This window comes from Podarcis cretensis (assembly GCF_951804945.1).
Source record: "Podarcis cretensis genome assembly, chromosome: 5".
Lineage (NCBI taxonomy): Eukaryota > Metazoa > Chordata > Lepidosauria > Squamata > Lacertidae > Podarcis > Podarcis cretensis.
Genome location: NC_137174.1, coordinates 96,799,158 through 96,827,157, shown reverse-complemented (window position 1 = coordinate 96,827,157; position 28,000 = coordinate 96,799,158). Strand labels below are relative to the sequence as shown.

General features: G+C 45.9%; 1 protein-coding gene across 4 annotated transcripts; it reads left to right on the top strand.

The window, feature by feature from the left end:
• Window positions 1–3: 3 nt before the first annotated feature.
• Window positions 4–25,275, top strand: LOC307217039 (cytochrome P450 2J5-like). 4 transcript variants are annotated; one of them, XM_079978049.1, is made up of 10 exons: window positions 4–1,227; window positions 4,632–4,734; window positions 5,963–6,125; window positions 8,154–8,303; window positions 15,465–15,625; window positions 17,090–17,266; window positions 19,210–19,351; window positions 20,178–20,365; window positions 22,393–22,534; window positions 24,197–25,275. In XM_079978049.1, the coding sequence occupies exons 2-10, from the start codon at window positions 4,732–4,734 to the stop codon at window positions 24,409–24,411; spliced, it is 1,341 nt and encodes a 446-aa protein (XP_079834175.1). In that variant the 5' UTR covers window positions 4–1,227; window positions 4,632–4,731; the 3' UTR covers window positions 24,412–25,275. The 4 variants fall into 4 exon arrangements, with proteins under 4 accessions (XP_079834175.1, XP_079834177.1, XP_079834174.1 ...); XM_079978051.1 differs by having other exon boundaries at window positions 4,632–4,770; XM_079978048.1 differs by lacking the exon at window positions 4,632–4,734.
• Window positions 25,276–28,000: the final 2,725 nt, after the last annotated feature.

Below are 28,000 nucleotides of genomic sequence, written 5' to 3'. Positions count from 1 at the left end.
GTCTGGCAAAGGTCAGCCACCCTTCTTTTGCTAAGGAGATGTTTCTCCATGGATGGGCTCTTCTGGAAGGCAAAAGCCATCTGTGAAGCACTATGTAGTTGCCTCGCTCTGCTGGCTGGAGGTGATGTCATCAAAGTGTAGCAGAGAAAGAAGTGGGAGGGGAAGGTGTTTTGTCTTGAAATAGAGATAGACCAACCTGATCTCTGTGAGAATATCCAAAGCCATGGCTTTGGTTCTCTCCCACTGCCTCCAATCCAGTTTAGGGCAGGGCTCAGGGGCACAATGCCTCAAGGACTGCCTCTACCCATGTGAACAAACCCAGACCCTGCAATCACAATGTGAGGCCCTTCTTCATGTGCCTACCCCACAAAAGGTCCAGCATACCCTTCAACTGTCCTGATTAAATCGAGGCATCCCATTTTTAGGAGCTGCACCCCCCCAAAACACAGGTTTTGGGTCAAAATGCCCAAGAGCCAGAGTAAAAAAAGTTTGTTTTGGGGCTCTGTTACCTCACACAGGTCACATTACTTGTGTGGGAACACAAGAAGGTATGGTTTTCAGCCTCAACATGCTGGAGGGTATGGTCCAGAGGGTGGCAACATGGGAGCGGGCCTTTTCTGTGGTGGCTCCATTTGCAGAATGTTCTCCCCAGGGAGGCTGTCATTGCATATCTTTGCATATCTTTAGGCATCAGGTGAAAACTTTCCTCTTGTCCCAGGTTTTTGGCCAATTAAATGTTCAGTGGCCTTTTAAACTGTGTGGGTGCGGAGGGTCTGATGACAATTAAGACCTTTCTTCCTTTATCTGAGCATCTTGAATATTCACACCTCACGTGCCAAAAGAGGACAGCCACATTCCTAGGCTATAAATGTGCCTGAAATGACTGCATAATTCTTCCCTGCTTAATTATAGCGTATCTCTGGGCAGCATCTCTCCGTATGATGTGATGGAATGGTATAAAAAAGGATGGGCTGGGAGCACCGAGTCTTTTGAGAGGAACCAGGAAGTCAGCCCAGAACAAAGTCATTCATCTAACTCAGAGAGAACAGTCAGGTAAACATGGGGCCAAGTGAAGTTCTGGTTGCTGTGCTCATCTGTTGTCTGACTGTGCAGTTTGTAAAGCTCCTTTGGAAACACCGACGCCTCCCCCCAGGACCTCTTCCGTTCCCTCTCATCGGAAGCCTGTGGAGAGTTGGCTGGAAGGTTCGTCAGGATACTTTGATGAAGGTATTTTTCTAAATGATAATAGCAGCTGAAACAACAACAGCATAGCTGGGGAGGTGGGTGGGAAACTCACCCTGAAAGACCAGGACAGCACAGCGAGTTTTATCATGTGTTGTTTAATATGCCACTTGCTTTGTGGTGGTCCTCAATGAGATGATGGCTCCTTCACGGAGCTTCAGGGAGCTGTGGGAGTGTGTCTGAGGGTGGAATCAGGGCACTGCAGCAAACACTGCGTTACTGCTCCTTCCTGTCCTTGTCTCAACTCTTTCCAGTAACATGTAATGCAGTGTCAACATGTGACATCATCTAGCTGGGCCTTTTCTTGCCCCCACTAGGTATGCGGGTGAACAGGGCAGGAAAATGCCCCCTATGCAGTGGTTGCTGGTGCCCATTGGGAACTAATAAAACAGAGAAAGGGAGAACCAGGTACACCACCTTGAGAAGAAAGGTGGAATATAAAGGAAATAAATAAATAAATAAATAAGTCAAGCCAGTTTGCTCTGGTCCTGTGGCGTTGCCCACAAAGGCAACTGTAGTGAGTACAACCATGGAGTAAGGAGCCAACAAGCAGTGGACAGGTTCTACACAAGATGGGCAGGTGGTGGCGCTTGAGGGCAAACTGAGGTTGGCAGACCAGTGCCCCACTTGCCCCAGTGGACTGCCTATATGGTGATGCCCTAATCCAACACTGAAATTGGTTTGTGTTTAATTGGACTTACAATGTGGGTGTAAATCCTATAGGGTTGTCACAGGAGCATGCTGGTCCATAATCACACAGTTCAAAGCTGGAGTTAACTCTTCATTAGCAAAAACACGATCTCCACAGAGTTGGTTGAGTGTCAGGCCTAACAACCACAGCAGCTCCTTCCTGGCGGTCCTACTCCTTAAATGTCAGTTGCCAAGACTGAATGTCCCTGCCTCCCCATAGCTGCCTAAGTCCCTTCCTCTCCAGGGCTTTCCCCAAGCAATCAGAGACTGTGTCTGCCTGCGTGCCGCCAACCTATTCTCCGCTCTTTTCACGCCTCTTCTGGTTCTGGGAGATCAGAGGGGGAGGGGAGCAGCAGGAAGGGGAGACATTTGTGGCTCTTCACCAGCCTGACTCATCTCTGCCTCTGGGCTTCTCTCCTCTCACCCTCCTGCTCCAGCTTCTGCCTCTGATTCTGGACTTCTCTTTGCTACCACCTTCCCTACAGACCCTCTCAGCTGCTGAGATCGGCAGAGGAGGCCCTCAGAGGCTTGGTGGTTGGTGGCTGGGGAGAGGGCATGTGAGGAGAATCAGAACTTACAGGGTTAAGCAGTTCTGAGTGACGTCTCACATTCTGAGGCGTGGCTATATTCACATAGGGGAGTGTTTCTCTGTGTGTCCTTCTTCTTTCGCTTTTGACGGAGAAAGCGGAGGGATGGCAGCCAACTCGCCGGGCTGATTGATGATGTTATTCTACTCATTAAAGACTATTGGAGATAAGAGAAAAGCCTGCTTTGCAGCTTGATTTATTACCGACACAAAGCAACAGCTTTCCCCACTGCGTAAACTCTGCTAAGAGAGCTAAGAAAGCTGGAAGAAGTGTTTGACCGGCACGGACAGCCAGTGATGCAGCAAGGAAACGTGCCGGACGCCATTTTGGCCCACAGGGCATTCTCAGTGGCAGCCCCAAAGCTGTGAACTCCACCCTTCCAAAGAGGTGTACCTGGCACCTTCATTACGCAGCTTTCAGAGAATGCAACTCCTTCCCCTGGATTTTGACACTTGATGTGTATGTTTACAGGGCCCCCATAATAATAATAATAATAATAATAATAATAATAATAATAATAATAATATGTTGGATCCAGCCTAAGTTTCCCTGCCCCACCTGTTCTGTTTCCACTTTTGGCACTCCCCCAGAATGCCCCCTTTCCAGGATTGACACTGGCTTAAGATCTGCTCAACCAACTGAGCCCCAGCTAAACCTGGATGAAGGACGTAGGCTGACATATCTGCAGCTCAACCAGGATGGGGGATTTAAGCTGGCATGGCCCTGCTGAGCCAGAAACCTCTTAGCTCAGTTGGAGATCTACTGGATCCTAACAGCTCATCCCTAGCAGATTTTTCCTTAGGATTGTGCCGTCGGGTGGGAAAAGTCATTTTGCTCTTCTTACTTTGAAGCAGCAGGGGATCGGAAAGCCTTGCTGCTTTAGTGCGAATCCCTCCAAGATCTACCACGTGATCCCAGTCTACCTTATTCCCACTTCTGTTCTAAACAAACAAGCAAACAAACAACCTACCAGCTGAAAGAGAAAAAGAAGAGGCAGAGCTGAGAAGAGGGCTTGCCAAACAGTAGCAGGCGACGGATGGTTAAGCATGCATTGGAAGTATCAATCTTAGAATAAAAAGGAAATAATTAAATAATCATAAAATCACAGAATCGGTGAACTGTAGAGTTTGAAGGGAACACGAGGGACATCTAGTCCAACCCCCTGCAATGCAAGAAACCTTTGCCCAACGTGGGGTTTGAAACCATGACTCTGAGATTAAGAGTCTACCGTCTGAGCTATCCCTCAGTTTGATTGTGGTGTTTTGTGTTACGAAAAAGGAGCAATGCAGCGAGCTGCAGCTGGCTGGAAAGCCAAACAGGATGTTGATGTTTGGGACTGTACCGTGGGAGCAAAGGGACAGTCTATTCACTGTACTGAGCACCGGATGTTAGCTCAGTGTACACCTGACATGTACTGGGAGTACAGGGGTGGAGTTTTCTCTCTCTGCTGTTGGTGTTTGGAGAGTGCAGACATGTTTCTCTGTACTGCTGCATAGACAGAAATAAAGGCATGTAAATACGTTTCTGTCTGTCTCTTTCCCCCTCCTGGGGAAGACAGGGAGGAGGGAAGAGTGGTGTGTTCTTCTCACGTTTGAGGAGGATCGCCGATAGAGACCTCACCTGTCTCCTGCTGGGAGTCGCTGACAGGGAGGTCAACAAGTAATCCAAGCCGGGTGCCTGGAGAATGGCACGTTCTTCTGACTAGGCTTGAAGTTATACCCTGCTCTGAGATCTTCTGACAAAGGGTGGGGTATAAATTATCTAAACAATTATACAAAAAGTGGAGGTGGGGGTGAGGAACCTACGGGTACTTCCAGATTCTTGCTATTTTTGGATGGAGTTCAGCTACATACCTGCAAATTCACGTTGCACAATTGCAACCTGATTGACTAGATCGTGTGCAACAAAACCCATGTTGTGATGAGCAAGCGAGGGGAAGATGCACTAGAAGGTGTGGGATATCGGCCATGTAATCTGCAATGTCCCCCAAGATGCCACAGAAATGGAGACCCAACTCCTACACTGTGTGGAACAGACCTCCTGACAAGATGCAGTCTGCAGGCTATGAGAATCTCGTCTTAAATAGATTTTCACATTTTTTTCTTCTTGTAGCTGGGAATCATTGCTTGGCTGCTGCTTTTTTAAGGAAGAACAGAGAGAAAATGGGGGAGAGAGGAAGCAAAGGCTGTTGACAGCTTGCTAAGTCCCACCCATGGTATTCTGAGCTCAGGGTGCAGGTTAACCCTTTTGTGTGAGTTAAAAAGGTAAAGGTAAAGGTACCCCTGCCCGTACGGGCCAGTCTTGACAGACTCTGGGGTTGTGCGCCCATCTCACTTAAGAGGCCAGGGGCCAGCGCTGTCCGGAGACACTTCCGGGTCACGTGGCCAGCGTGACATCGCTGCTCTGGCGAGCCAGAGCCGCACACGGAAACGCCGTTTACCTTCCCGCTGGTAAGCGGTCCCTATTTATCTACTTGCACCCGGAGGTGCTTTCGAACTGCTAGGTTGGCAGGCGCTGGGACCGAGCAGCGGGAGCGCACCCCGCCGCAGGGATTCGAACCGCCGACCTTTCGATCGGCAAGTCCTAGGCGCTGAGGCTTTAACCCACAGCGCCACCTGCGTCCCCTTTGTGTGAGTTAGTAACTGTATATTACAACACTGATTTGGAATGCAGAAGCAGAATTGTAGCAGGATGGTGGTGGTGGTCTTAAACCCTCTCCCAGCTTGCCTCTTCACAACAAACTGCCTCTTTCCATCCCTGCGGAAGGGTTTAAACAGGGAGGGGTGAAGTGTGGATTGCATTGCCTGGCTGCTTAAGCAAGGTTAAGCCCCGAGCTGACATTTTTTTTTTCTTCGGGTGCAGGAGTTTTCCTAAAATGCTGAGAATTTGGGCTCCTGCAGGCATTCCAGACTGGAAGCTCTTTTCAGGAAGAATCCCCAGTGCAAATCCACTGTTAAGCACAGGGACACAGGAAGCGGCCCTGTACCAAGCCAGACCATTGGTCCAGCTAGCTCAATATTGTCTACAATGACCGGCAGGGATTCTCCAGGGTTTCAGACAGTGGGCCTCTCCCAGCCCATCCTGGAGATGTCAGTGGAGACTGAGCTTGGGTCCTTCTACATGCAAGGGAGATTCCGGTCACAAACACATGCTTCAGGCATCAAAATTTCGCCTAACAATTCCACAAGAGTCTCAACTCCACCAATCCCAGGAGCCATTGCAGCTTTTCCATGGGATTGGAGGGGAAGTGGGTATTTTCCCCAGAACCAAAGACCTCCCTCCCCATACACTGTGGTCCTGATCCAACTGCAATATAGTAGTAGTAATAAATTTAATAAATAATAATAATAATAAATACATTGTATGCTGTTATACAATCTGCATATCAACTAGCTTGGCCCTGAGCATAACATTTGTTTTGTTTGCTTTGACTCCACTTACAGCTTGCAAACAGTTATGGAAACATTTTCACGTTATGGATAGGACATACTCCTGTGATTGTATTGTCTGGGTTTGAAGCTGTTGATGATAGTCTAACGGACAACCCAGAAGCATTGTCTGGACAACCAATGTTCCCTGTTTTTAAAATTCTGGGCAATGAAAAGGGTAAGTTGTTGCAGTCAGCCATTTTTATTTGGAATGTGGGGAGGGGTCTTTTCCTTTCTTTTCCTCAGCCAGCATGGAAAGTGTGGGATATATCCAGCTTCATATAACCAACATGCTTAGCTCTAATTAATGCTTTAAGGGGTTAAGACCATAGAGTAAGCTGTCCTGCCAGGCTGAGCTAGGTGGGAGGAAGGGTTACCAATCTCTTTGTTTTCTCTTTCCACCATGTGAACCCTACCAGGAAGGATGTCTGGGGTGGTTGCTCCAAGCCTAGGCTGTGTGGCTTTAGCAAGCCATCAAATAATTTAGAAACTCTTACCAGTGGTGGAGCATGCTCCGCCGATGCGATTGCATCCTTCTCAGGTGCCCTTCAGCTGAGGGTAGCTGAGGGGGATGCATTGGCTGTGTGCCAGCCTCTGTGCTGCTCCTGCGAGTGGCGCTGGGCTTGCAGGGCACCTGGGCTGCTGTGTCTGTTGGAGGCAGGGGCGTAGGAAGGGGGGGAGGTGGGGGCAGTGCTCTCCAGGTGCCATCCCTGAGGGGGGTAACAAAAAGGCACACCGCAGGGGGCTTGCCCCCCCCATGCGCAGTGGCTGGTGCTGCTGACACAGTGCACAGCAGATTGCCTACCCCGCCGCTGATGCAGTGCGCGGGGAATCACACTGCCACTGCCGCAGTGCACAGGGGATCGCTCTCCCCACTGCCGACACCACAGCAGTCAATCAGAAGCCGCGCTTTGAAAGTCAAATTTTTTCGGAAGTCGAACAAATTTCTGGAACAGATTCTGTTCGACTTCCAAGGTAGAACTGTATTGATTCATTCTAAATGGCCAAAATATCATGAGATCATAGAATACGATGGTGAAAGGGTGAAACTTCAGAGTTATGAGAAACTAAAACCTAAGGTTCGAGATTGGTTGCATTACTATCAGATAAATGAGACGTTTAAACAGGACAGGAAAATAGGATTTCAGAAAGAGAAGTCAAAATTAGAAACAGAATTGTTGGAACCCAATACTAAGAATTTATCAAGAATGTATAACTTGCTGTTAAAATGGAATACACAGGATGAAACGGTGAAATCAGCTATGATCAAATGGGCACAAGATATAGGTCATGATATCATGTTTGCTGACTGGGAACAATTATGGACCACCGGTATTAAATTTACTGCATGTAATGCTTTAAAAGAAAATATTATGAAAATGATCTACCGGTGGTACATGACCCCAGTCAAGCTAGCAAAGATTTATCATTTGCCTAATAATAAGTGTTGGAAATGTAATGAGACTGAAGGCACTTTCTACCACCTTTGGTGGACCTGCCCAAAGGTTAAAGCTTTCTGGGAAATGATCTATAATGAAATTAAGAAGGTCCTTAAGTGGACTTTTCCTAAGAAACCAGAGGCTTTCCTTTTGGGTATGGTGGGCCAAGTGGTGTTAAGAAAGGACAGGACTTTCTTTATGTATGCCACTACAGCAGCAAGAATTCTACTGGCAAAGTATTGGAAGACGCAAGAATTACCTACTCTGGAAGAATGGCAAACAAAGGTGATTGATTTTATGGGACTGGCCGAGATGACGGGCAGAATCCGGGACCAGGGGAAAGAGACAGTGGAAGAGGACTGGAAGAATTTCAAAATATATCTCAAAAATAATTGTAAAATTGAGGAATGTTAAGATGTCAGGGGGTAAGAAGTAAAGAATTGCAGCAGTAAACAAAAAAAAAAAAATTTAAGAAATATTTATGAAAAGGAATTAAGACAATGGACTTAAGGGTTGCTAAAGAATTATTAAACAAGGATGCAGGGATGGGGAGGTATGGGGAAGTCAAAGAAAAAAGGTTATGAACCGATGAGTATGAAGTTATATTGTGTTATATTGCTGTTTATTATCTGTGTGGAAAATTAATAAAAAATTATTATAAAAAAAAAAAAAAGAACTGTATTGATTCATTCGCCTCTAGCTGTGGTCCACCTAACCAAGAACCACCCGACACTGGGTTGTTGTTTTTTTAAAAAAAAACATTGCAGGTATTATGTTCTCCAATGGCAAAACCTGGAAGCAGCAGAGGCATTTTGCACGATCTACCCTGCAGAAGATGGGGCAAATAAAGATGTCTCTGGAGCATCAAATAGAAGAGGAAGCTGCTCAACTCGTGGAGGCCTTTGCACGGGAAAAAGGTACGTAAGCGATGGCTGAAAAATTAGGTGTTTGTACTTGTTGATCTGCAGCTGCTGGCTAGCTAGCCTACCTATTATAATGCAACAGCTGCAGGAATTTTGCTCAGCAGAAATGGTGATTCCTGGCACTTCATTCCAACCCATCAATGAAGCTTGAACACATCCTCAGATCTGTCCTTAAAGTGAAATAGATGCTTCTAAGCAGGTAACTGTCTTCCAGGCTCATAGCAGAAGACCCGTGCTTGGAACTCTGCTTTACAATTTTAATCCTGAGATATATAAATATATGATGAGTCCTGCTTCATCAGATCACAGGCCTCTATAGGGCAGCCAGATGCTCATCTGGGGTACTGTTGCAGGCCACCCCAAATCTCCTATTGGTGAGAGATTCCAGGGGTTCCAGACGCTTACCCAGGGTTCGGTTTCCTTGGAATGAGGGAATCCGGAGACTGTGGTGTCTTGAGGATATATGGTTTATTTACACCTATAGGCAACCTGAGCCAAAGATGGAGGGGCTCAGAGCATTAACACCCCAAAAGATCTTGCTTTCTCGAGAGTCACAGCCTTGGATTCCAGCAGTAATCAAGCATGGCTCTCTCAATCTGGCTTCTGCCTGCTTCTCTCTCAGCTCACACACAATCTGTCTATCTTATGCAGGGTCTCTCAATTCAGTCAGATTCTGCCCCCTTCCCCCCTCAGAATGAGGGGTTTAGAAAGTTTCCTTAGAAGTTTTAAAAAGCAACAACTGCTTTCACTTCAGTGGAAAGGGATCGACTTCCGTAATTTAAATCCCTTCCAGTCCAATTAATTGTCCAAATTTAAAGCCTTTTTTTACTCACTATTGTCCAATCTTTTATAATTTGGTCAGAGAAATTGGTTGCTCACGATTGCTGGACTTCGGAGCTTCGCGCAATGAAGAAAGCGAGTAGATTCCACAGTACCCGCATCTCCAACCCCGCTCACTCTCAGGGCTCTTATTAGAGCTTACTGGGGAGCAGGGGAGTTGCAAGGGGTACCCGCTGGAACACCAGGTCCTCAGAACGCTCGATCCAAGGTTTTTTCAGGGCTCCGCAACGCTCTCGCGGTCACCCCTATCTTCAAAGCACAAGGGCTCTTTCAGATGAAAGAGCTCTCATCCGCCATTAATCACACGGCCAACTGGAAGTCCAGAGCAAGTTCTTTTCTTTTGCTATATGAACTATGGTACTTAGGTGGCAACTGTGGCCACCATAGAATCATAAAACTGTAGCATTGGAAGGGGCCACAAGTGTCATCTAGTCCAACCCCTGCAATGCAGGAATCTTTTGCCCAACATGGGGCATGAACACATGACCTTGAGATTAAGGGTCAAAGAAACTTGCCTGACTAGTACAACCATGGAATCCACAAGGGTTAAAATTTATGCATTGCTGGATCCATGAACCCAGGAATTAGAAGAGAGTTGGGCGTCATGCAAACGGAACACAACGGTATGCATTGCCAAAAAAAGAAAGGGAAAGAAGAACACTAATTTGCATAAAATCTCCATATAATAATGGATATGCAAATGCAAATCAATAAATAATGTCTATAATTGAAACACCACTCATCTCAACACATTGGGAGAAGACTATGACCAGGTGGCCAGGATGCCTATTTAGTCTGCTGTTCAGATGTATCTGATGAGTAATTTCAGGACCCCAGCTCTCCTTTCTTTTGGCTCTTTATCTTTAATTGGGATGAGGTAGCCCTTCAATGGGATGCGGATGGCGCTATGGTCTAAACCACAGAGCCTAGGGCTTGCCAATCAGAAGGTTGGTGGTTCGAATCCCCACGACTGGGTGAGCTCCTGTTGCTTGGTCCCTGCTCCTACCAAGCTAGCAGTTCAAAAGCGCGTCAAAGTGCAAGTAGATAAATAGGTACCGCTCCGGTGGGAAGGTAAACTGCGTTTCCGTGTGCTGCTCTGGATCGCCTGTTACTGAGTACAGTGGATGTTCGGGTTGCGAACATGATCCATGTGGGATGCACATTCGCAACCTGCAGCGGTGTGCCTGTGCACGCACAGGTTATGGTTTGGCACGTCTGCACATGTGCAAAGCATGATTTAGCGCTTCTGCGCATGCGCAACTGCCGAAACCCGGAAGTAACCCGTTCCAGTACTTCTGGGTTTCAGCGGTCCATAACCCGAAGAAACTCAACCTGAAGTGTCTGTAACCCGAGGTATGACTGTATCCTGATTTGGTTGCCCAAAGCTCACATGGTGGTTAGCCCTATTGAGATAGATCAGTTGGTACATCAACCACAGTGAACTATCAAAAACATATAGAATCAACTTGAATTTATGCTGGAGGTGCAGGTGCAGAGAATTAGAGGGAACATTATACCACATGTGGGACCTCATATATAATGAATTTTAAAAATTGTTCAAGATAATGTTTAACAAAAGACCAGAAGCCTTCCTCGTAGGTATAATGGCACCAGATATCCCAAGAAAGAAAAGTATAATCTTTTTATATGCTACAACGGCAGCAAGGATGCTGGTTGCCAAGGGGTGGAAGGGAGATCAAATTCCATCAAAAGAGGAGTGGTAAGTAAAACTGTTAGAATACATGGAATTAGCATATATGATGGGAAAAAATAGAGATTGATCGACCCAAAAGTTTAAAGAGGAGTGGGAGATGTATGTTGTTGTTTAGTCGTTTAGTCGTGTCCGACTCTTCGTGACCCCATGGACCAGAGCACGCCAGGCACTTCTGTCTTCCACTGCCTCCCGCCGTTTGGTCAGACTCATGTTTGTAGCTTTGAACCAATCAGTTGTTCCATATCCAGTTCTAACTGTAGCTTCTTGTCCCACATAGAGATTTCTCAGGAGACAGATGAGGTGATCAGGCACTCCCATTTCTTTAAGAACTTGCCATAGTTTGCCATGGTCGACACAGTCAAAGGCTTTTGCATAGTCAATGAAGCAGAAGTAGATGTCTTTCTGGAACTCTCTAGCTTTCTCCATAATCCAGCGCATGTTTGCAATTTGGTCTCTGGTTCCTCTGCCTCTTCTAAATCCAGCTTGCACTTCTGGGAGTTCTCGGTCCACATACTGCTTGAGCCTTCCTTGTAGAATTTTAAGCATAACCTTGCTAGCGTGTGAAATGAGTGCAATTGTGCGGTAGTTGGAGCATTCTTTGGCACTGCCCTTCTTTGGAATTGGGATGTAGACTGATCTTCTCCAATCCTCTGGCCACTGCTGAGTTTTCCAAACTTGCTGGCATATTGAGTGTAGCACCTTAACAGCACCATCTTTTAAAATTTTAAATAGTTCAGCTGGAATACCATCACTTCCACTGGTCTTGTTATTTGCAGTGCTTTCTAAGGCCCATTTGACTTCACCCTCCAGGATGTCTGGCTCAAGGACAGCAACCACACCACCTGGGGTGTATGAGCCATCCATATCTTTCTGGTATAATTTCTCTGTGTATTCTTGCCACCTCTTCTTGATGTCTTCTGCTTCTGTTCGGTCCTTACCACTTTTGTCCTTTATTATGGTAATCTTTGTACGAAATGTTCCTTTCATATCTCCAATTTTCTTGAACAGATCTCTGGTTCTTCCCATTCTGTTGTTTTCCTCTATTTCTTTGCATTGCTAGCTTAAGAAGGCCTTCTTGTCTCTCCTTGCTATTTTTTGGAAATCTGCATTCAATTTCCTGTATCTTTCACTATCTCCCTCGCATTTTGCTTGCCTTCTCTCCCCTGCTATTTGTAAGGCCTCGTTGGACAGCCACTTTGCTTTCTTGCATTTCCTTTTCATTGGGATGGTTTTAGCTGCTGCCTCCTATATAATGTTGCGAGCCTCCATCCATAGTTCTTCAGGCACTCTGTCCACCAAATCTAAATCCTTAAACCTGTTCCTCACTTCCACTGTGTATTCATAAGGGATTTCACTTAGATTGTATCTTACCGGCCCAGTGGTTTTTCCTACTTTCTTCAGTTTAAGCTTGAATTTTGCTATAAGAAGCTGATGATCTGAGCCACAGTCAGCTCCAGGTCTTGTTTTTGCTGACTGTATAGAGCTTCTCCATCTTTGGCTGCAGAGAATATAATCAATCTGATTTTGATGCTGTCCATCCGGTGATGTCCATGTGTAGAATCGTCTCTTGTGTTGTTGGAAAAGAGTGTTTGTGATGACCAGCTTGTTCTCTTGGCAGAACTCTATTAGCCTTTGCCCTGCTTCATTTTGAACTCCAAGGCCAAACTTGCCAGTTGTTCCTTTTATCTCTTGACTCCCTACTTTAGCATTCCAATCCCCTATAATGAGAAGAACATCCTTCTTTGGTGTCACTTCTATAAGGTGTTGTAAGTCTTCATAGAATTGGTCAATTTCAGTTTCTTCAGCACCAGTGGTTGGTGCATAAACTTGGATTACTGTGATGTTAAAAGGTCTGCCTTGGATTCGTATCGAGATCATTCTATCATTTTTGAGATTGCATCCCAATACAGCTTTTGCCACTCTTTTGTTGACTATGAGGGCCACTCCATTTCTTTTACGGGATTCTTGCCCACAGTAGTAGATATGATGGTCATCCGAACTGAATTCACCCATTCCCGTCCATTTTAGTTCACTGATGCCCAGGATGTCAATATTTATTCTTGCCATCTCATTTTTGACCACCTCCAACTTACCCATGTTCATGGTTCTTACATTCCAGGTTCCTATGCAATATTTTTCTTTACAGCATTGGACTTTCCTTTCGCTTCCAGGCATATCCTCAACTGAGCGTCCTTTCGGCTTTGGCCCAGCCGCTTCATCAGCTCTGGATCTACTTGTACTTGCCCTCCGCTCTTCCCCAGTAGCATGTTGGACGCCTTCCGACCTGAGGGGCTCATCTTCCAGCGTCATAACTTTTATATGCCTTTTGTCTTTGTCCATGGAGTTTTCTTGGCAGGAATACTGGAGTGGCTTGCCAGTTCCTGCTCCACGTGGATCACGTTTGGTCAAAACTCTCCACTATGACCTGTCCATCTTGGGTGGCCCTGCACGGCATAGCTCATAGCTTCTCTGAGTTCTTCAAGCCCTTTCGCCACGGCAAGGCAGTGATCCATGAAGGGGATCCATGAAGGGGAGATGTATAGACAATATCTAAAAGAACCATGGCCCCATATAAAAGCTTTAGAATGCTTCGAATAACTCTCAAATGGAAATAAGGTAAAAAGAATACAAACAAGATTTAGTACAGATCAAATTTGTTGGAATATCAGAGGCAAGGAATTGAGGAAACAAGGACCCATATCAAGGAGGTCGGAAGTTGAAATATTTTTGTGTATTGGTGAAGCAGTGTTACAAATCTTTGCTTGTTTGTTTGTAAAAGATGTATTGTATACTTTTTCAATGCAAGTGTGTGCTTGTGACGAAAGAGAGAGAAGGGCTAACTGCCCTTGAATGCAATGAATTGTGGCCATTGCCTGAAGATTTGTTTTTCAGAAAGGGAAAGGACTCTCCCTGCGCTCTTACTTAAAGGCTGGGTTTGGAGGCTGGTACAGCGTCTACGGCCATACTACCCTGAACACGCCCGATCTCGTCTGATCTCGGAAGCTAAGCAGGGTCAGGCCTGGTTAGTACTTGGATGGGAGACCGCCTGGGAATACCGGGTGCTGTAGGCTTTTGCCTCCTTTTGCCGGTCAGCTTGCCGCCCTTTTGCCGGTCAGCTTGCCGCCCAGGCTCTTCCGCTCTTTATTTTAATTTCCTTTCCTTCTGACTTGCGCCTTTCAATCCTGCTTTTCCTTTGCAAGGCCCTGCCCCCTCCCCCTGCTCCGCTCAGGGCGGCTTGCAAGCATTTAAAGTCACAGCTCAGCTGAAATCTATCAAGAGGCAGCAACTGCTGGACGTGAAGTGCAGCACAGGAGAGCTGCAAGTGGAAAGCGTCCGCAGGACGGTCAGTTCACTTGTATTCAAAGACAGCCACGAATGGACAGGAACTATGCAACGTGAAAGCCGCATGTGGAATCCTCCTTTCCTTTCTAACCTTTATAAAGCAAATTTTGTATAATTTTGCTATTTCTTTGTCTGTTTTATTTTTGTTTTCTTCTTTGCTTTTCCCCTAAATGTTCTTTGTGTGTATGTGTTGATTTTAAACCAATAAATATTAATATTCTTTTAAAAAGAGATGGTAGAGCATGAGATTCTTAATCTCAGGGTGGTGGGTCTGAGCCTCATGTAGGGCAAAATATTCCTGCATTCCCTTCAAACTATACAGTTCTTCTTCTTCCTCCTCCTCCTCCTCCTCTTCCCCCTTCCCCCTTCTTCTCCTTCCCATTAGGTATTTATTTATGGCCTGCCGTTCTCATCCTAAGGTCCCAAGGTGGGTTGCAACATTAAAAAAACTATTATAAACAATTAAAAACAACTTACAATCATAAAAATATGGCCAGTTGTTAATGAGTGTTCATTCTGATTGTTTTGCAGGGCAGTTATGTGACAATGATCATTCATTCTGATTTGCCTGTGGGTTGTTTATACACTTCTTGTTAATGATTTGTCCACCCCCCCCCACTAAGTGTAAAAAAGTTGTTTTCTTCTTTTTTTAATATAAAGAGTGGTGTTTATTGAAATAGGTTAACAGAGTATTTTAATTCACTTACCGCATAAACCTGAATCTCCAGTAAACCCTTGAATCATTTTTTGCAAAATAGTGACAGACTGGAGTGGAGGCACCTGAAATGTCTGGTTCTGAGGCCACAATACTCTGAAACATTCAGAGTTGGGTAGATCTGTGGTTTTCTCCCAATGTCTCTAAAGCAGGGGCTGGCAACCTAAGCCCCATGGGCCGGAAGTGGCCCACAGAGGCCATTTAACCAGTCCATGAGCCACCCCCGAACCAAACTGCCCGCTTGGCGAATCCCTGCGTGCTGCGCTAAACTAGCGCCGCGTGCCGCGGGGACTCTCTTCCGCAGCTCTGGAGATCACTTCTGCGCATGCCCAGATGCCGAAAATCACTTCTGCGCAGGTGCGATTTCCGGCATCTGAGCATGCGCAGACACGATTTCCGGCATTGCGCTGCACCGGCCCAGCACACAGAGGATCTCCGCAGGAGTGATCTGGCCCATGCCCGGTAAGCCTTGCCAACCCCTGCTCCAAAGCCCTGGGCCAGTGGAATGAATGCTGATGAGATTGTCTTGGCTGTTTGTCTGTAGGACGGCCTCTGGACCCTTCGCTGCCCATCATGCATTCAGTCTCCAAAGTGATTTGTTCTCTGGCATTTGGACATCCTGTTGCCGTGGACGAGAAGGCCTTACATGAGCTGACTGAACACATCAGCACTGTTACAAAATTTAGGGGCACCGCTGGAGAGATAGTGAGTAATGAATTATCCCCTGTTCCTTCTTGCTCTCCCAGCTCCGAGGAGGACAATGCTGTATCTGCACACAAACATGTCCAATGTTGAGTCAGAGCCAAGCCAGGTTTTCCTCATCCCTCCTCACTGAGGTCCTTTTTCAGTGGAAGTGATGGAGAAGGGACTTGCCACATTCTGCATGCAAATGGTGCATTCTGCCATTAAGCTATAGCTCTTCCCTAAGAGCTGCTGTATGATGATGATGATGATGATGATGATGATGATGATGATGATTACCCACCCTAAGGTCCCAGGGCAGGTCACAACATTAAAACGAAACATTAAAAACAATTTAAAACAGGTTACAACCACAAAAATAAGGTGGCTACTCAGTCCCAGTTTTGGGGCTTCCTGTAGGCATCCCGTTGAACACACTGAGAAGAAGGTTGCTGGACTAGATGGGCCATTGACCTGACTCTTCTGATGCCCTTATGTTCTCCCAAGTGACCTCTTTACTAGCTCTAGTCATATCAGTCATTTGGGGTGGTGGGAATTCTCTGTGGCAGCCCCTGGGCTGTGAGATTCCCTCTCCACAGAGGTGTTCCCGATGTCTTCCTTGTATAGCCTCCATTGCTTCCTTCTGTTAAGTACAGTTGTTTAATTGACACTGGAATGGAAAATCCCTTTGGAGTCTCTTAAGCAAGAAGAGCTCTCTGAGATGCCTAGATAGGTTGCTAATTAACTATTGTTATTGTTTTCTGGTAGCTCTGACATGGTGTTTTAACTTTAGATCACACGAGAGGTACTGAATTGCAAATTCGCCTTCTTGGAAGGGTGGTGGCCGAATCTTTGTTCTCCGGCTCTGTAAAAGTAAGACGCCTCTTCAGGAGCTGCATAGCCTAAGGAGCTGGAATGCAGGCTAATGGAGCCTGTGTGTTAGAGAGAGCTATGTTTGTCAGCTCTGGTTATAAGTTCATTTCATTTCTAAGATGCTGAGCCTGTGCTGGACTTGCACAAGATATTGTATGGAATTATTTGGATGTATCATTTACTGGCACTGTAGGGACGCGGGTGTCGCTGTGGTCTAAACCACAGAGCCTAGGGCTTGCCAATCAGAAGGTCGGCGGTTCAAATTCCCACGATGGGGTGAACTGTTGTTCAGTCCCAGCTCTTGCCCACCTAGCAGTTTGAAAGCACATCAAGTACAAGTAGATAAATAGGTACTGCTCCATCGGGAAGGTAAATGGCGTTTCCGTGTGCTGCTCTGGTTTGCCAGAAACAGCTTAGTCATGCTTGCCGCAGCCGGAAGCTGTCTGTGGACAAACACCAGCTCCCTCGGCCTATAGAGCGAGATGAGCACGCAATCCCAGAGTCATCTGCGACTTCCCTGAATCCAGGTCTCTTCCTTACAAAAGCCCAAACAGGGGGATCAGGGATTACATTGCCAAAGCAACACTCACACATTTTCTTTTGCATTTCCTGCAGCTATACAACGCTTTCCCGTCACTGATGCGGCACATTCCCGGGCCTCACAAAAAGGTTATCTCCTCCTGTGAATTCATGCATTCTTTTATCAGGAAGGAGGTAGAAAATTGCCAGAAAGCTGGGGTTTCCCAGGAGCAAAAGGACTACACTCACCTCTATTTGGCTCAGATAGATAAGGTAAGTATCTGCTGGAGTGCCTGAATTTGGCACAGCTCATGAACCACTGAGCCAAAAGCCGCCCACAAATGGCTGGGAAGCTGTGGCTTTGCAACAAGAAATTGTGTCTCACACAAGACTTTCTTTCCCTAATGGAGCATAGCCTGTTTATTTCCTGTTACGGTGAAAATATCTTGTTCAAGGTGCTCCTACCAGACCCTCCAAGTATCCCTATTTTCCAGGGACATTCCTGGATTTACAGAAGCCATCCCGGTTTTTGATCTGATCCAGGAATGTCCCGCTTTTCCTTAGGATGTCCCTAGTTTCATCAGAGAAATGTTGGAAGGTATGCAGTTATGCAACGCCCCCGGCTAAGGAGATAAGTAATTATATAACCTTTAGAAGACATCTGAAGGCAGCCCTGTATAGGGAACATTTTTAGTGTTTAATATTTTATTTATATATGTTGGAAGCCGCCCAGATTGACTGGCGCAATCCAGTCAGATGGGCAGGGTATGATGATGATGATGAATAGAGTGTTCCTATTTTCATTGGAGAAAAGTTGGCAGGTATGTGGTACTGAACTATTAGAGCCCTATACAGTTCAGGACTAGGTTACTTGAGAGGCTGCCTTATCTTGTATATAGCCAGTAGGTCACTGCAGTCTATGGGAGAGTATTTCCTAAAGGTTGCGAAGAGATCCGAGGCCCTCTCCATTGCAACTCAGAGCTTTTAGCATGGTTGCCCTAGTTCTGTGGAACTGCATTCCTATCAAGATCTGACAGGCAGCCGTTATCCGCACCTACTGGAAATAATTATAGGCATTTTTGTTCCGACAAGCTTTTCCAGCTGGGCGAATAAGCCTCTGCCACGGATAAATACCACTTGCGGTGTGGTAAAGCAGCATTTAAATAAGCCAAACCAAATTAACACAATACAAATCTCTAAGCAGTTTACATAAAAGCAAGGATTGGTCCTGTGTGTCAGCACCAGCATCCATTCCACATTGTTTAGTATATTGAATAATATGGTACCGTTTTGGATAGAAGTCAATTAAGGCATTAAGGATCTGAACTGGGAGTGATGCACTACTCCCTGATGGTTCAGTATTAGTGATAAATGGATTATTTAAATTGTGCATTTTTTCTGAAGATTGGATGTTCTGGATATGAACTCTCTCCACTGGCTGTTACTTGTTTTGTTTACAATTATGGCTTACTATGTTGATTTACAACAACAACAACAACAACAACAACAACAACAACAACAACAACAACAACATCCTCTACCTGCAGAAAGCTAGCCTGTCAGGGAGAAAGTTCTTAGTCTGGCTTCTCCCTTGACATGCTCCTTTTCTGTGTGCAGAGGTATTTTTGACACAGGTGGCGCATACAGTCATGCAATTCTTTTGTTTGCTGTCTGCAGCTGCACAGTCCCATTATCAACATACCCATTCATTTGCCAGGCCACACTAATTTTTATTCCAGCCCCACCCACCACTGGCATGTGGTCCCCACTAAGTTGTCTACAAGGTAAGGTGGCCCTAGGCCTTGTTTCCCATCCTTGCCTTAACCGGCTCCCAAATCACAGGAATGGCTGTGGGGCAGGGCTGCGGATCTGACACCGAAATTGCTGCCATTTACCTGGATGGGGCAGGACACAGGTGAGGTTGTGGGTACACAGGCCGAGTGACAGAGTGAATCTAGTGTTCCCACTGGTGCACCTAAGTGGCAGGAGGGGGGCTTCATGGTGCAGCCTCACCATCCTGGCTGCTGCCACCAAATCACAAAACCCCAAGTGTTCTTGCAAGCTAGGAAGTGAGGCAAACCTTCCATGGAGCCAACAAAGAAGGTAAAAATTAGTGTCAAGAACTGCACACAGGGCAAAGGCAACACAGTGGTTGCAACTGAGAGAGCCAAGCTTTTGAGTACCTTGGGTTGAAATGTCATGCTTCTAATCCACAGGAGAAAATTGACTCCACAACTACGTTTGATGAAGACAACCTGGTACAGGTTATCTTTGACCTGTTTGCTGGAGGCACAGACACTCTCGTTGCCACTCTCTCCTGGGCTCTGCTTTTTATGGTGGCCCATCCTGATATTCAAGGTGAGAGCGGGTTGTATGGCGCAAGTGAAGGATGCTTATTCTATCTTTATGTACAGAACAGCTTGGGAGGGGCGAAGGCTGTAGTTCAGTGCCAGAGCCTCTGCTTTGCATGCAAAAGGTCCCAGGTTCAGTCCTTGGCTAGGGCTGGGAATGTCTAGAATCAGAATTGCAGAGTTGGAAGGGACCGCAAGGGTCTAGTCCAACTCCCTGCAACGCAGGAATCTTGTGCCCAGTGTGGGGCTTGAACCCACAACCCTGAGATTAAGAGTCTTATGCTGTACCAGCTGAGCTATCCCTGAAACCCTGGAGAGCTGTTCCCTGTCAGTGTGGACAATACTGAGCTAGGTTGCCAAATGACATTAAGCAGGCCCTGATGTTAAAACAAAATTCTGGGGTTGTAATTGAGGGAAGCCCTATATATTATTTGAGAGCATGGTTGATTGATTCTGCTTCAGTTTGTTCTCTGATGCTTCCCCAATAAGGGAAAAAGCAGGACAGAACTTTCACATAGAAACTGATGGGATTTCAGGAAGAAGTTAGAAGATGTGCACTGATTGGAAATGAAGCAGCATGGCCACCCCAAAACATTTGCAGGCACAGACATAATAGAAAGCATGATCATGTGTGACCGCCCCAATAGCAATGTGAGAACAAATCATCGTCAATGTGCAATAAAGGGCCAAGGGGCCATGGAGGGGCCAAGGGGTTCTCTTTCACAGCTGTTTAGTGGCTGGCACTCTGGTGACCCTTGAGACAAGAGTGCTTCCCAAATACAACCTTCCCTCTGCCCACCTATGAATTGAAACACCTTTCCCCCCGCCCCCAGAGCAAGTCCAGAAGGAGCTAGGAAGTGCTCTCAGTCCCTCCAAATTGGTCTGCTATGAGGATCGGAAGCGATTGCCCTATACCAGTGCTGTGATTAAGGAGACGCAGCGCTTCAGCAACGTCATACTATTTGGGGCACCCAGAGTTTGTGTAGACGATATGAATGTGCTTGGCAACTTCATTGAAAAGGTACAGAGCGACTTCTAATACCACCCTCCTCTTTCCCAGGTTGAACGATTGTTTGGCAACAAGCTTTAGCTAGTGCAATTGTTGCGTTGAATTCCTCTGTTGAGTGGCATTGAAACTCACCCATTCACTAGTGCAAGAGCCCTTTTGTGAGCAGATGGAAAATGTTGAATATATATATCCTTAAAGACCTACCTTGGCTCCCAGAATGTTTTGGAGCACAATTCAAAGTGCTGGTGTTGACCTTTAAAGCCCTAAATGGCCTCGGCCCAGTATACCTGAAGGAGCGTCTCCACCCCCATCGTTCAGCCCGGACACTGAGGTCCACCTCCGAGGGATTTCTGGCGGTTCCCTCCCTGTGAGGGAACCAGGCAGAGGGCCTTCTTGGTAGTGGCACCCACCCTGTGGAACACCCTCCCATCAGGTGTCAAGGAAATAAACAACTATCTGACTTTTAGAAGACATCTGAAGACAGCCCTGTTTAGGGAAGTTTTTAATGTTTGAAGTTTTATTTTGTTTTTAGTCCTCTGTTGAGAGCCGTCCAGAGTGGCTGGGGAATAATAATAATAATAATAATAATAATAATAATAATAATAATAATTTGCTTGACTTACAGCATTCCTAGGAGTATAAATATTGATTTGGCTTTTATTGCAACATTAAGAATATATTTCTTTGTTCTGTGGAACAATTATGAAGTTGGCTTCTTTCTCTTACTCTGAAGAAACCCGTCAGTTTTATCGTATTTGCTATTTCAAAGGTTTTGATCATCCACCCTCAGGGTCCTTGTTGCGACAAATTGTTATACAGGTAGCTGTCAATAAATTTGTGACCATTTATCTATCCTGATCTTTAACACAGCCAAATAGAGGCGTCCATTGGAAGTGAATACCTGGTAATTAATAATAATAATTTTATTATTTATATCCTGCCCATCTGATTGAGTAGCCCCAGCCTCTCCGGGCAGCTCCCAACAAAAAATTAAGAACACCATAAAACATAGCACATTAAAAATTTTCTGATACAGGGCTGCCTTCAGATGCCTTCTAAATGTCAAATGCTTGTTTATCTCCTTGATACCTGACGGGAGGGCGTTCCACAGGGCAATTAATAATAATGTTCTTATTTAATATTTTATTATATTATTATTTAATTCTTTCAGTCCCTCTAACCACATTATCGCAGAACTTCTATATATATGTGTGTGTAGAACATGTACATTTCATTGTGGAGGGGAAATCATTTTAATTAAATTTAAAATTTTAATGGAAGCCACTCCGGCTGTGAGGCAGGTGGCTGTCATTTCCCACAACACTGACTGCACTGTGAGGAAGTTAAAACAACCCTGCAATGGCAAATCCAGTTGCTTGAGCTCAGCGCTCCTTTCTGTGCCTGGTCAAAATAAAGGGGACCTAGAAGCCTCGTGTCGTTGGTTATGGTGGGTCTTCCGGAACAGTGTCATAGTGTGGGAGCAGGCCACAGGGACTGTTGTCCTGGGCTCAAAATTGTTAGGGGTGCAAAATGTCAACACTCGGTGCTGCTTCAAGGCAACCATGCGCTTTCATTGCTGGACTCTATTGAAAATGGCTTCTCCATGCGAACCAGGAAGTGACCTCTCCAGACAACAGAGCGCCTCTTCTTTTCTTATCTCTGTGGCTGTGATCTCCTGGGTGATACGGATGCCGTTAGGCAGTTGAATGAGCCCTCCCACCCACTGCCTTTGCGTGGTCCCGGGCACTGGCAACCCATGCTATGACACTGCTCCAGAGGTCCTAGCATTTGCCCTAAGAGGCTATTTGCTGGCCTGGGTGTAGGACAGTCTTCCTCAACCTCAGCCCTCCAGATGTTTTGAGACTACAATTCCCATCATCCCTGACCACTGGTTCTGCTAGCTAGGGATCATGGGAGTTGTAGGCCAAAACATCTGGAGGGCCAAGATTGAGAAAGCCTGATGTAGGAGTTCTCCACCTATACCTGTCTGACCAAGATATTAAGAAGTATAGCTAAGCCCTCTTTCCTCTTCTTTGCAGAATACTCTGGTGATTCCTGATCTGTGCTCTATTAATCTTGATCCCAAGCTTTGGGAGACACCTCGCCAGTTCAACCCTAACCACTTCCTAGATAAGGATGGGAAATTCATAGTGAGAGATGAATTCCTCCCATTTGGGACAGGTAAATGCACAGACTTTTAAAAAGCACAACTGCAAACTTGACCTGCGATATTGAATAGCAGTGTTTGTTATGAGGACAAAATCTTGAAGGAGGAGCTGAGAAAATGCAGAAAAGCCATAACAGGCTTTTGAAAGTAACCTTTTAAATTTTCGGACCTGCTAGCAGAGGACCAGTAAGGAACCAAGAGGCAATCAAATGCAAGCCTTTTAACTTTGTTCAGGCAACACGACGTGCCAAGCAATTTCGATAGAAGAGTGTTGCCGAGACTCTTCTAAGTACAGGCTTCTCCAGCGTGGTGGGAAATAAAAGCCAGAGACCTAGCAGAAAATACATCTTTTTGCCTGGCATTTGAAGATACGTAATGGTGGTGCCAGGTGAGCCTCCCTGAGGAGCAAATCCCACAAGTGGGGAGTCACCACCGAAAAGGCCCATTCTTGTGTTGCCTCTTCTGGACCTCCCACGGAGGGGGAAACATGGAATAGAGCTTCAGATGACTATCTCAGGGTTCAGGTCAGTTCATATGGGGAGAGGAAGTTTTTGAGGTACAGTGGTACCTCGGGTTAAGAACTTAATTCGTTCTGGAGGTCCGTTCTTAACCTGAAACTGTTCTTAACCTGAAGCACCACTTTAGCTAATGGGGCCTCCCGCTGCTGCTGCCGCCGCATGATTTCTGTTCTCATCCTGAAGCAAAGTTCTTAACCCGAGGTACTATTTCTGGGTTAGCGGAGTCTGTAACCTGAAGCATCTGTAACCCGAGGTACCACTATATTAGTGGTACAGCTTTCTAGGTCCAGAAACGAATAGGTAGCCAGTGTAGTCAGGTCAGGATTAGTACTATATCTTCAAATTGTATTGCTGCGGTGAGCTACCTGGCCTCTGAATTCTGTATCAGCTGCAGTTTCCAAACTATCTCCAAAGGCAGCACCAGGTATAATGCGTTTCAGGAATCTAACCTAGAGGATACCAGAGTGTAGGCAACAGAAATTAGGCTATCCCTTTCCACATCAATTAGGCTTGCCCACAAAAAAGAGGTGCAGGATTGCAGCTTGAGTGTCAACCATATGCACACTTCTTCTTCTTTTCATTATTTACCACCCTTCATCTGAGGATCACAGAGAGGTTTACATTATAAGAACACAAAAAATGCACAACATAATTGCAAACAAAACAATAACCACCCACCCACCCACCCACCCCGGTTTAAAGGCCATAGAATGTTTAATCAGCCAAAGGCCTGGTTATAGAGAGATATTTTGTGCGGCACCTAAGGATATGTAAGGAAGGCATCAGGCAAGCCTCCCTGGGGAGAGCATTCCACAAGCGGGGAGCCACCACAGATTAGGCTTGTTCTTGTATTGCCATCTTCTGCACCTCTTTCAGAAGAGGCACATGAAGAAGAGTCTCAGATGATGGTCGCAGGTCCTGGGTTGGTTCATATGGGGAAGGCGGTCCTTGAGGTCTTGTGGTCCTGACTTCCATCTCATTGTGTGGACATGTGCGCCATCTCCCTTCCCTTCTGCATAGGTTCTTCAGATGCTTTGGTTGCGCGCCATGTGCAAATGTATACCATGCACTCTTAATTATGGAGTATTATGTGGTGCTTGAGAGAATGAGTGATGCAGGTACTTGATACTTATTATCTCCTGTTTATTACTTCTGCAGGAAGCCGTGCATGCTTGGGGAAGCACATAGCACAGGTGGAACTCTTTGTTTTGTTTACCAGCCTCGTGAGAGCATTTACCTTCCGGCTGCCAGAGGGAGTGAAGGAAGTGAACACTGAACCTGTGATAGCTGCTGTGGTGCACTCCTGCCCATTTAAGCTCTGTGCTGTTCCTCATTGGCTACAGCCCACAGAAGACCAAGGCTGGAGAGTTTAGAGCGGCTTATTGCTCACTGGGGATTTTTCAGCTCCTACTTCAAAGCTTTATCCTTTACTTCTCTATAGCCTGGTTGCTCTGCTCAGTTTGTAGAGCAAGAGATTCTTAACCTCAAGGCCGTGGGTTCGAGCCCCATGTTGGGCAAAAGGATTTCTTCATTGCAGGGAGTTGGACTAGATGACCCCCACGGTCCCTTCCAACTCTACAATTCTGTGGTTCTGTAATACATGCATTGTTCTGGGAGAGAATTCAGGTAGAAATAAATGCCAGAACTGGATGAAAGGATCTGAGAACAGGAGTGATCTGAACAGATGCCATCGTTCTAACACCCACATTCAGATTAGCCTGTTGAGTAGAAAAAGCACTGAGAAAAATGAAATCAATTTGCACCTGAGTGCAGATGGTTGCATTACATTTTATGTACTCTGGTTCATGATAAAAGGTAAAGGGACCCCTGACCATTAGGTCTGTCATGACCGACTCTGGGGTTGTGGTTGGCCAAGGGAGCCGGTGTACAGCTTCTGGGTCATGTGGCCAGCATGACTAAGCCGCTTCTGGCGAACCAGAGCAGCGCACGGAAACGCCGTTTACCTTCCTGCCGGAGTGGTACCTATTTATCTACTTGCACTTTGACATGCTTTCGAACTGCTAGGTTGGCAGGACTGTTTCACGATACCCAGGGACAAAATGCACACGCTTCTCATCAAATGTGAAAAATTGCACACGTGTAAAATTTAGCACGTGGCCCTTTAAAATAAAGTGTATTTTTACAAAAGCATTTTTCAGTCATGACTTCTGTGTATTTTTTTTTAATATAATTTTTATTAAACTTTCACTTTAAACAATAAACAATAATTTCCCATATACGCCTCCCAATCTCATTCCCTACCGCTCTGCCGAGCTTATGACTTCCATCCATCCCGCCAACAAGCTTTCCCTTTTCAAATCTATATCTCACAGTTTAATCTTATTTTATAAAGTCCACGCCGCAGGATTTATTTCATTCCTGCTAGTGTCTTCAAACTTCTATAGTTATTATTTATATAGTCAATGAATTTACTCCAGCCAGTCTCTTTGGAATTTTAGTTCGTTGTGGTTTTGAACTCTGCAGGTCAGTTTTGCCAGCTCTGCATAGTCCATCATCTTCGTCTGCTACTCCTCCATCGTCGGTAATTCCTGTAACTCCCACTTTTGGGCTAATAAAGTTCTCGCCGCAGTTGTGGCGTACATAAATAGTCTTTGATCTGCCTTTGCTGTTTCCTCTCCCATCAAGCCCAGCAAAAATGCTTCTGGCTTTTGGGAAAGGTATATTTGAGCATCTTTTTCAATGACTTCTGAGAATTTTAAAGGACTGAATATGAATTCCGTAGCTTCACTGGTACATGCTCCCTGCCTTTTCATTCACCCATCCATTCCAATTTGTCCTCAGATTTTTACATTATAAATTAGAGCGGGGCTGATGTTGGAGTGGTGGCCCTGCGCCGCCTTGATCACCTTTGGCGTGGTGGGAGAAGCATGTGAGATAGGTTGAGTGGTGTGGGGTGTGGCCACTGGGGAACCAGTGACTCTGGTGCAGGTTGGTTGCATTGGGGAGAATGTTGCGAGGGGCAGGCAGGTGCAAGTGTGTGCTTGTGATGAAAGAGTGAAGGGCTAACTGCCGTTGAATACTGTGAGTTGTGGCTGTTGCCTAAAGATTTGTTCTGCAGGAGGAGGGGGACGGACTGTCCCAGCACTCTTGCTTAAAGGCTGGCTTCGGAGGCTGGTACAGCGTCTACGGCCATACTACCCTGAACACGCCCGATCTCGTCTGATCTCGGAAGCTAAGCAGGGTCAGGCCTGGTTAGTACTTGGATGGGAGACCGCCTGGGAATACCGGGTGCCGTAGGCTTTTGCCTTCTTTTGCCGGTCAGCGGCCCCGCTTTCAACTCTGCCCCCTCCACTTGCTGCCCATTTCATGCCAGGTGCTGCTGCCTGCTCTTTCGATCTTTCTTCTAATTTCCTTTCCTTCTGACTCGCACCTTTCGAACCTGCTTTTCCTTTGCAAGGCCCTGCCCCTGCCCCCGCCCCCTGCTCCGCTCAGGGCGGCTTGCAAGCATTTAAAGTCACAGCTCAGCTGAAATCTATCAAGAGGCAGCAAGTGCTGGACATGAAGTGCAGCACAGAAGAGCTGCAAGTGGAAAGTGTCTGCAGGCTGTTCAGTTCAATTGTATTCAGAGACAGCCACGAATGGACAGGAACTATGCAACGTGAAAGCCGCATGTGGAATCCTCCTTTCTTTTCTAACCTTTAAAAAGCAAATGAAAGGAAAGATCGAAAGAGCAGGCAGCAGCGCCTGGCATGAAATGGGCGGCAAGTGGAGGGGCAGAGCTGAAAGCTGGGCCGCTGACCGGCAAAAGGAGGCATAAGCCTACGGCACCCGGTATTCCCAGGCAGTCTCCCATCCAAGTACTAACCAGGCCTGACCCTGCTTAGCTTCTGAGATCAGATGAGATCAGACGTGTTCAGGGTAGTATGGCTGTAGATGCTATACCAGCCTCCGAAGCCAGCCTTTAAGCAAGAGCGCAGGGAAAGCGCCTCCCCCGAGGCCCTGCATGCTTTCCCCACGCAGCTTTCGCCTTGCGTAGTTCCTGTCCAGTCGTGGCTGTCTTTGAGCGCAATTCAACGGAACAGCCTGCAGATGCATTCCACTTGCAGCTCTCCTGGGGAGCACCTGGTGTCCAGCAGCTGGCGCTCTCCAGCGGTGAAAACACATTTGTCGGCGGTCAGCCTTTGGCCTAGCAATTCTCGGCTTAGTAGCTCATTTTGGGCCCTGGATGCTTTCCACGTGCAAGCAGGTTGTTGTTTTTTTTTAAAATAATATTTATTAAAGTTTCAAAAAAAGTTACAAGAATAAAAGAATAAAAGAAAAAAAGGAAAAAAAGAAAAAAATACAAAATACAAAAAAGTAAAAAAAAATAAAAACAAATCAACCTTTCCATGTCTTGACTTTCATTTACTTGTTTCCCTGACCTCCTCGCACCTCCCTTTTTTGTATTCTAGTTCAATTAGTTGTTTCAGCAAATCATTTCCATTTTTGCTTTTATCTTAATAATTTATCTTAATATATTATAACTTTACATTCTCACCTGTTAACAAACCATCTTTAAATACTCCTTTATAACATTACTGCTAAAACCACATAACTTCATTCCAACATCCTTCTAACATTCCTTAATTTTACAATATTTCTGTAGATAGTCTTTAAATTTCTTCCAATCTTCTTCCGCCGACTCTTCTCCCTGGTCTCGGATTCTGCCAGTTATTTCCGCCAGTTCCATGTACTCCATCACCTTCATCTGCCATTCTTCCCGGGTGGGTAGATCTTGTGTCTTCCAATACTTTGCGATAAGTATTTTTGCTGCTGTTGTAGCATACATAAAAAAAGTTCTATCCTTCTTTAACACCAATTGGCCGACCATGCCCAGGAGAAAGGCCTCTGGTTTCTTCAGGAAGGTATATTTAAATACCTTTTTCATTTCATTATAGATCATCTCCCAGAAAGTCTTAATCCTTGGGCACGTCCACCAAAGGTGAAAGAATGTACCTTCAG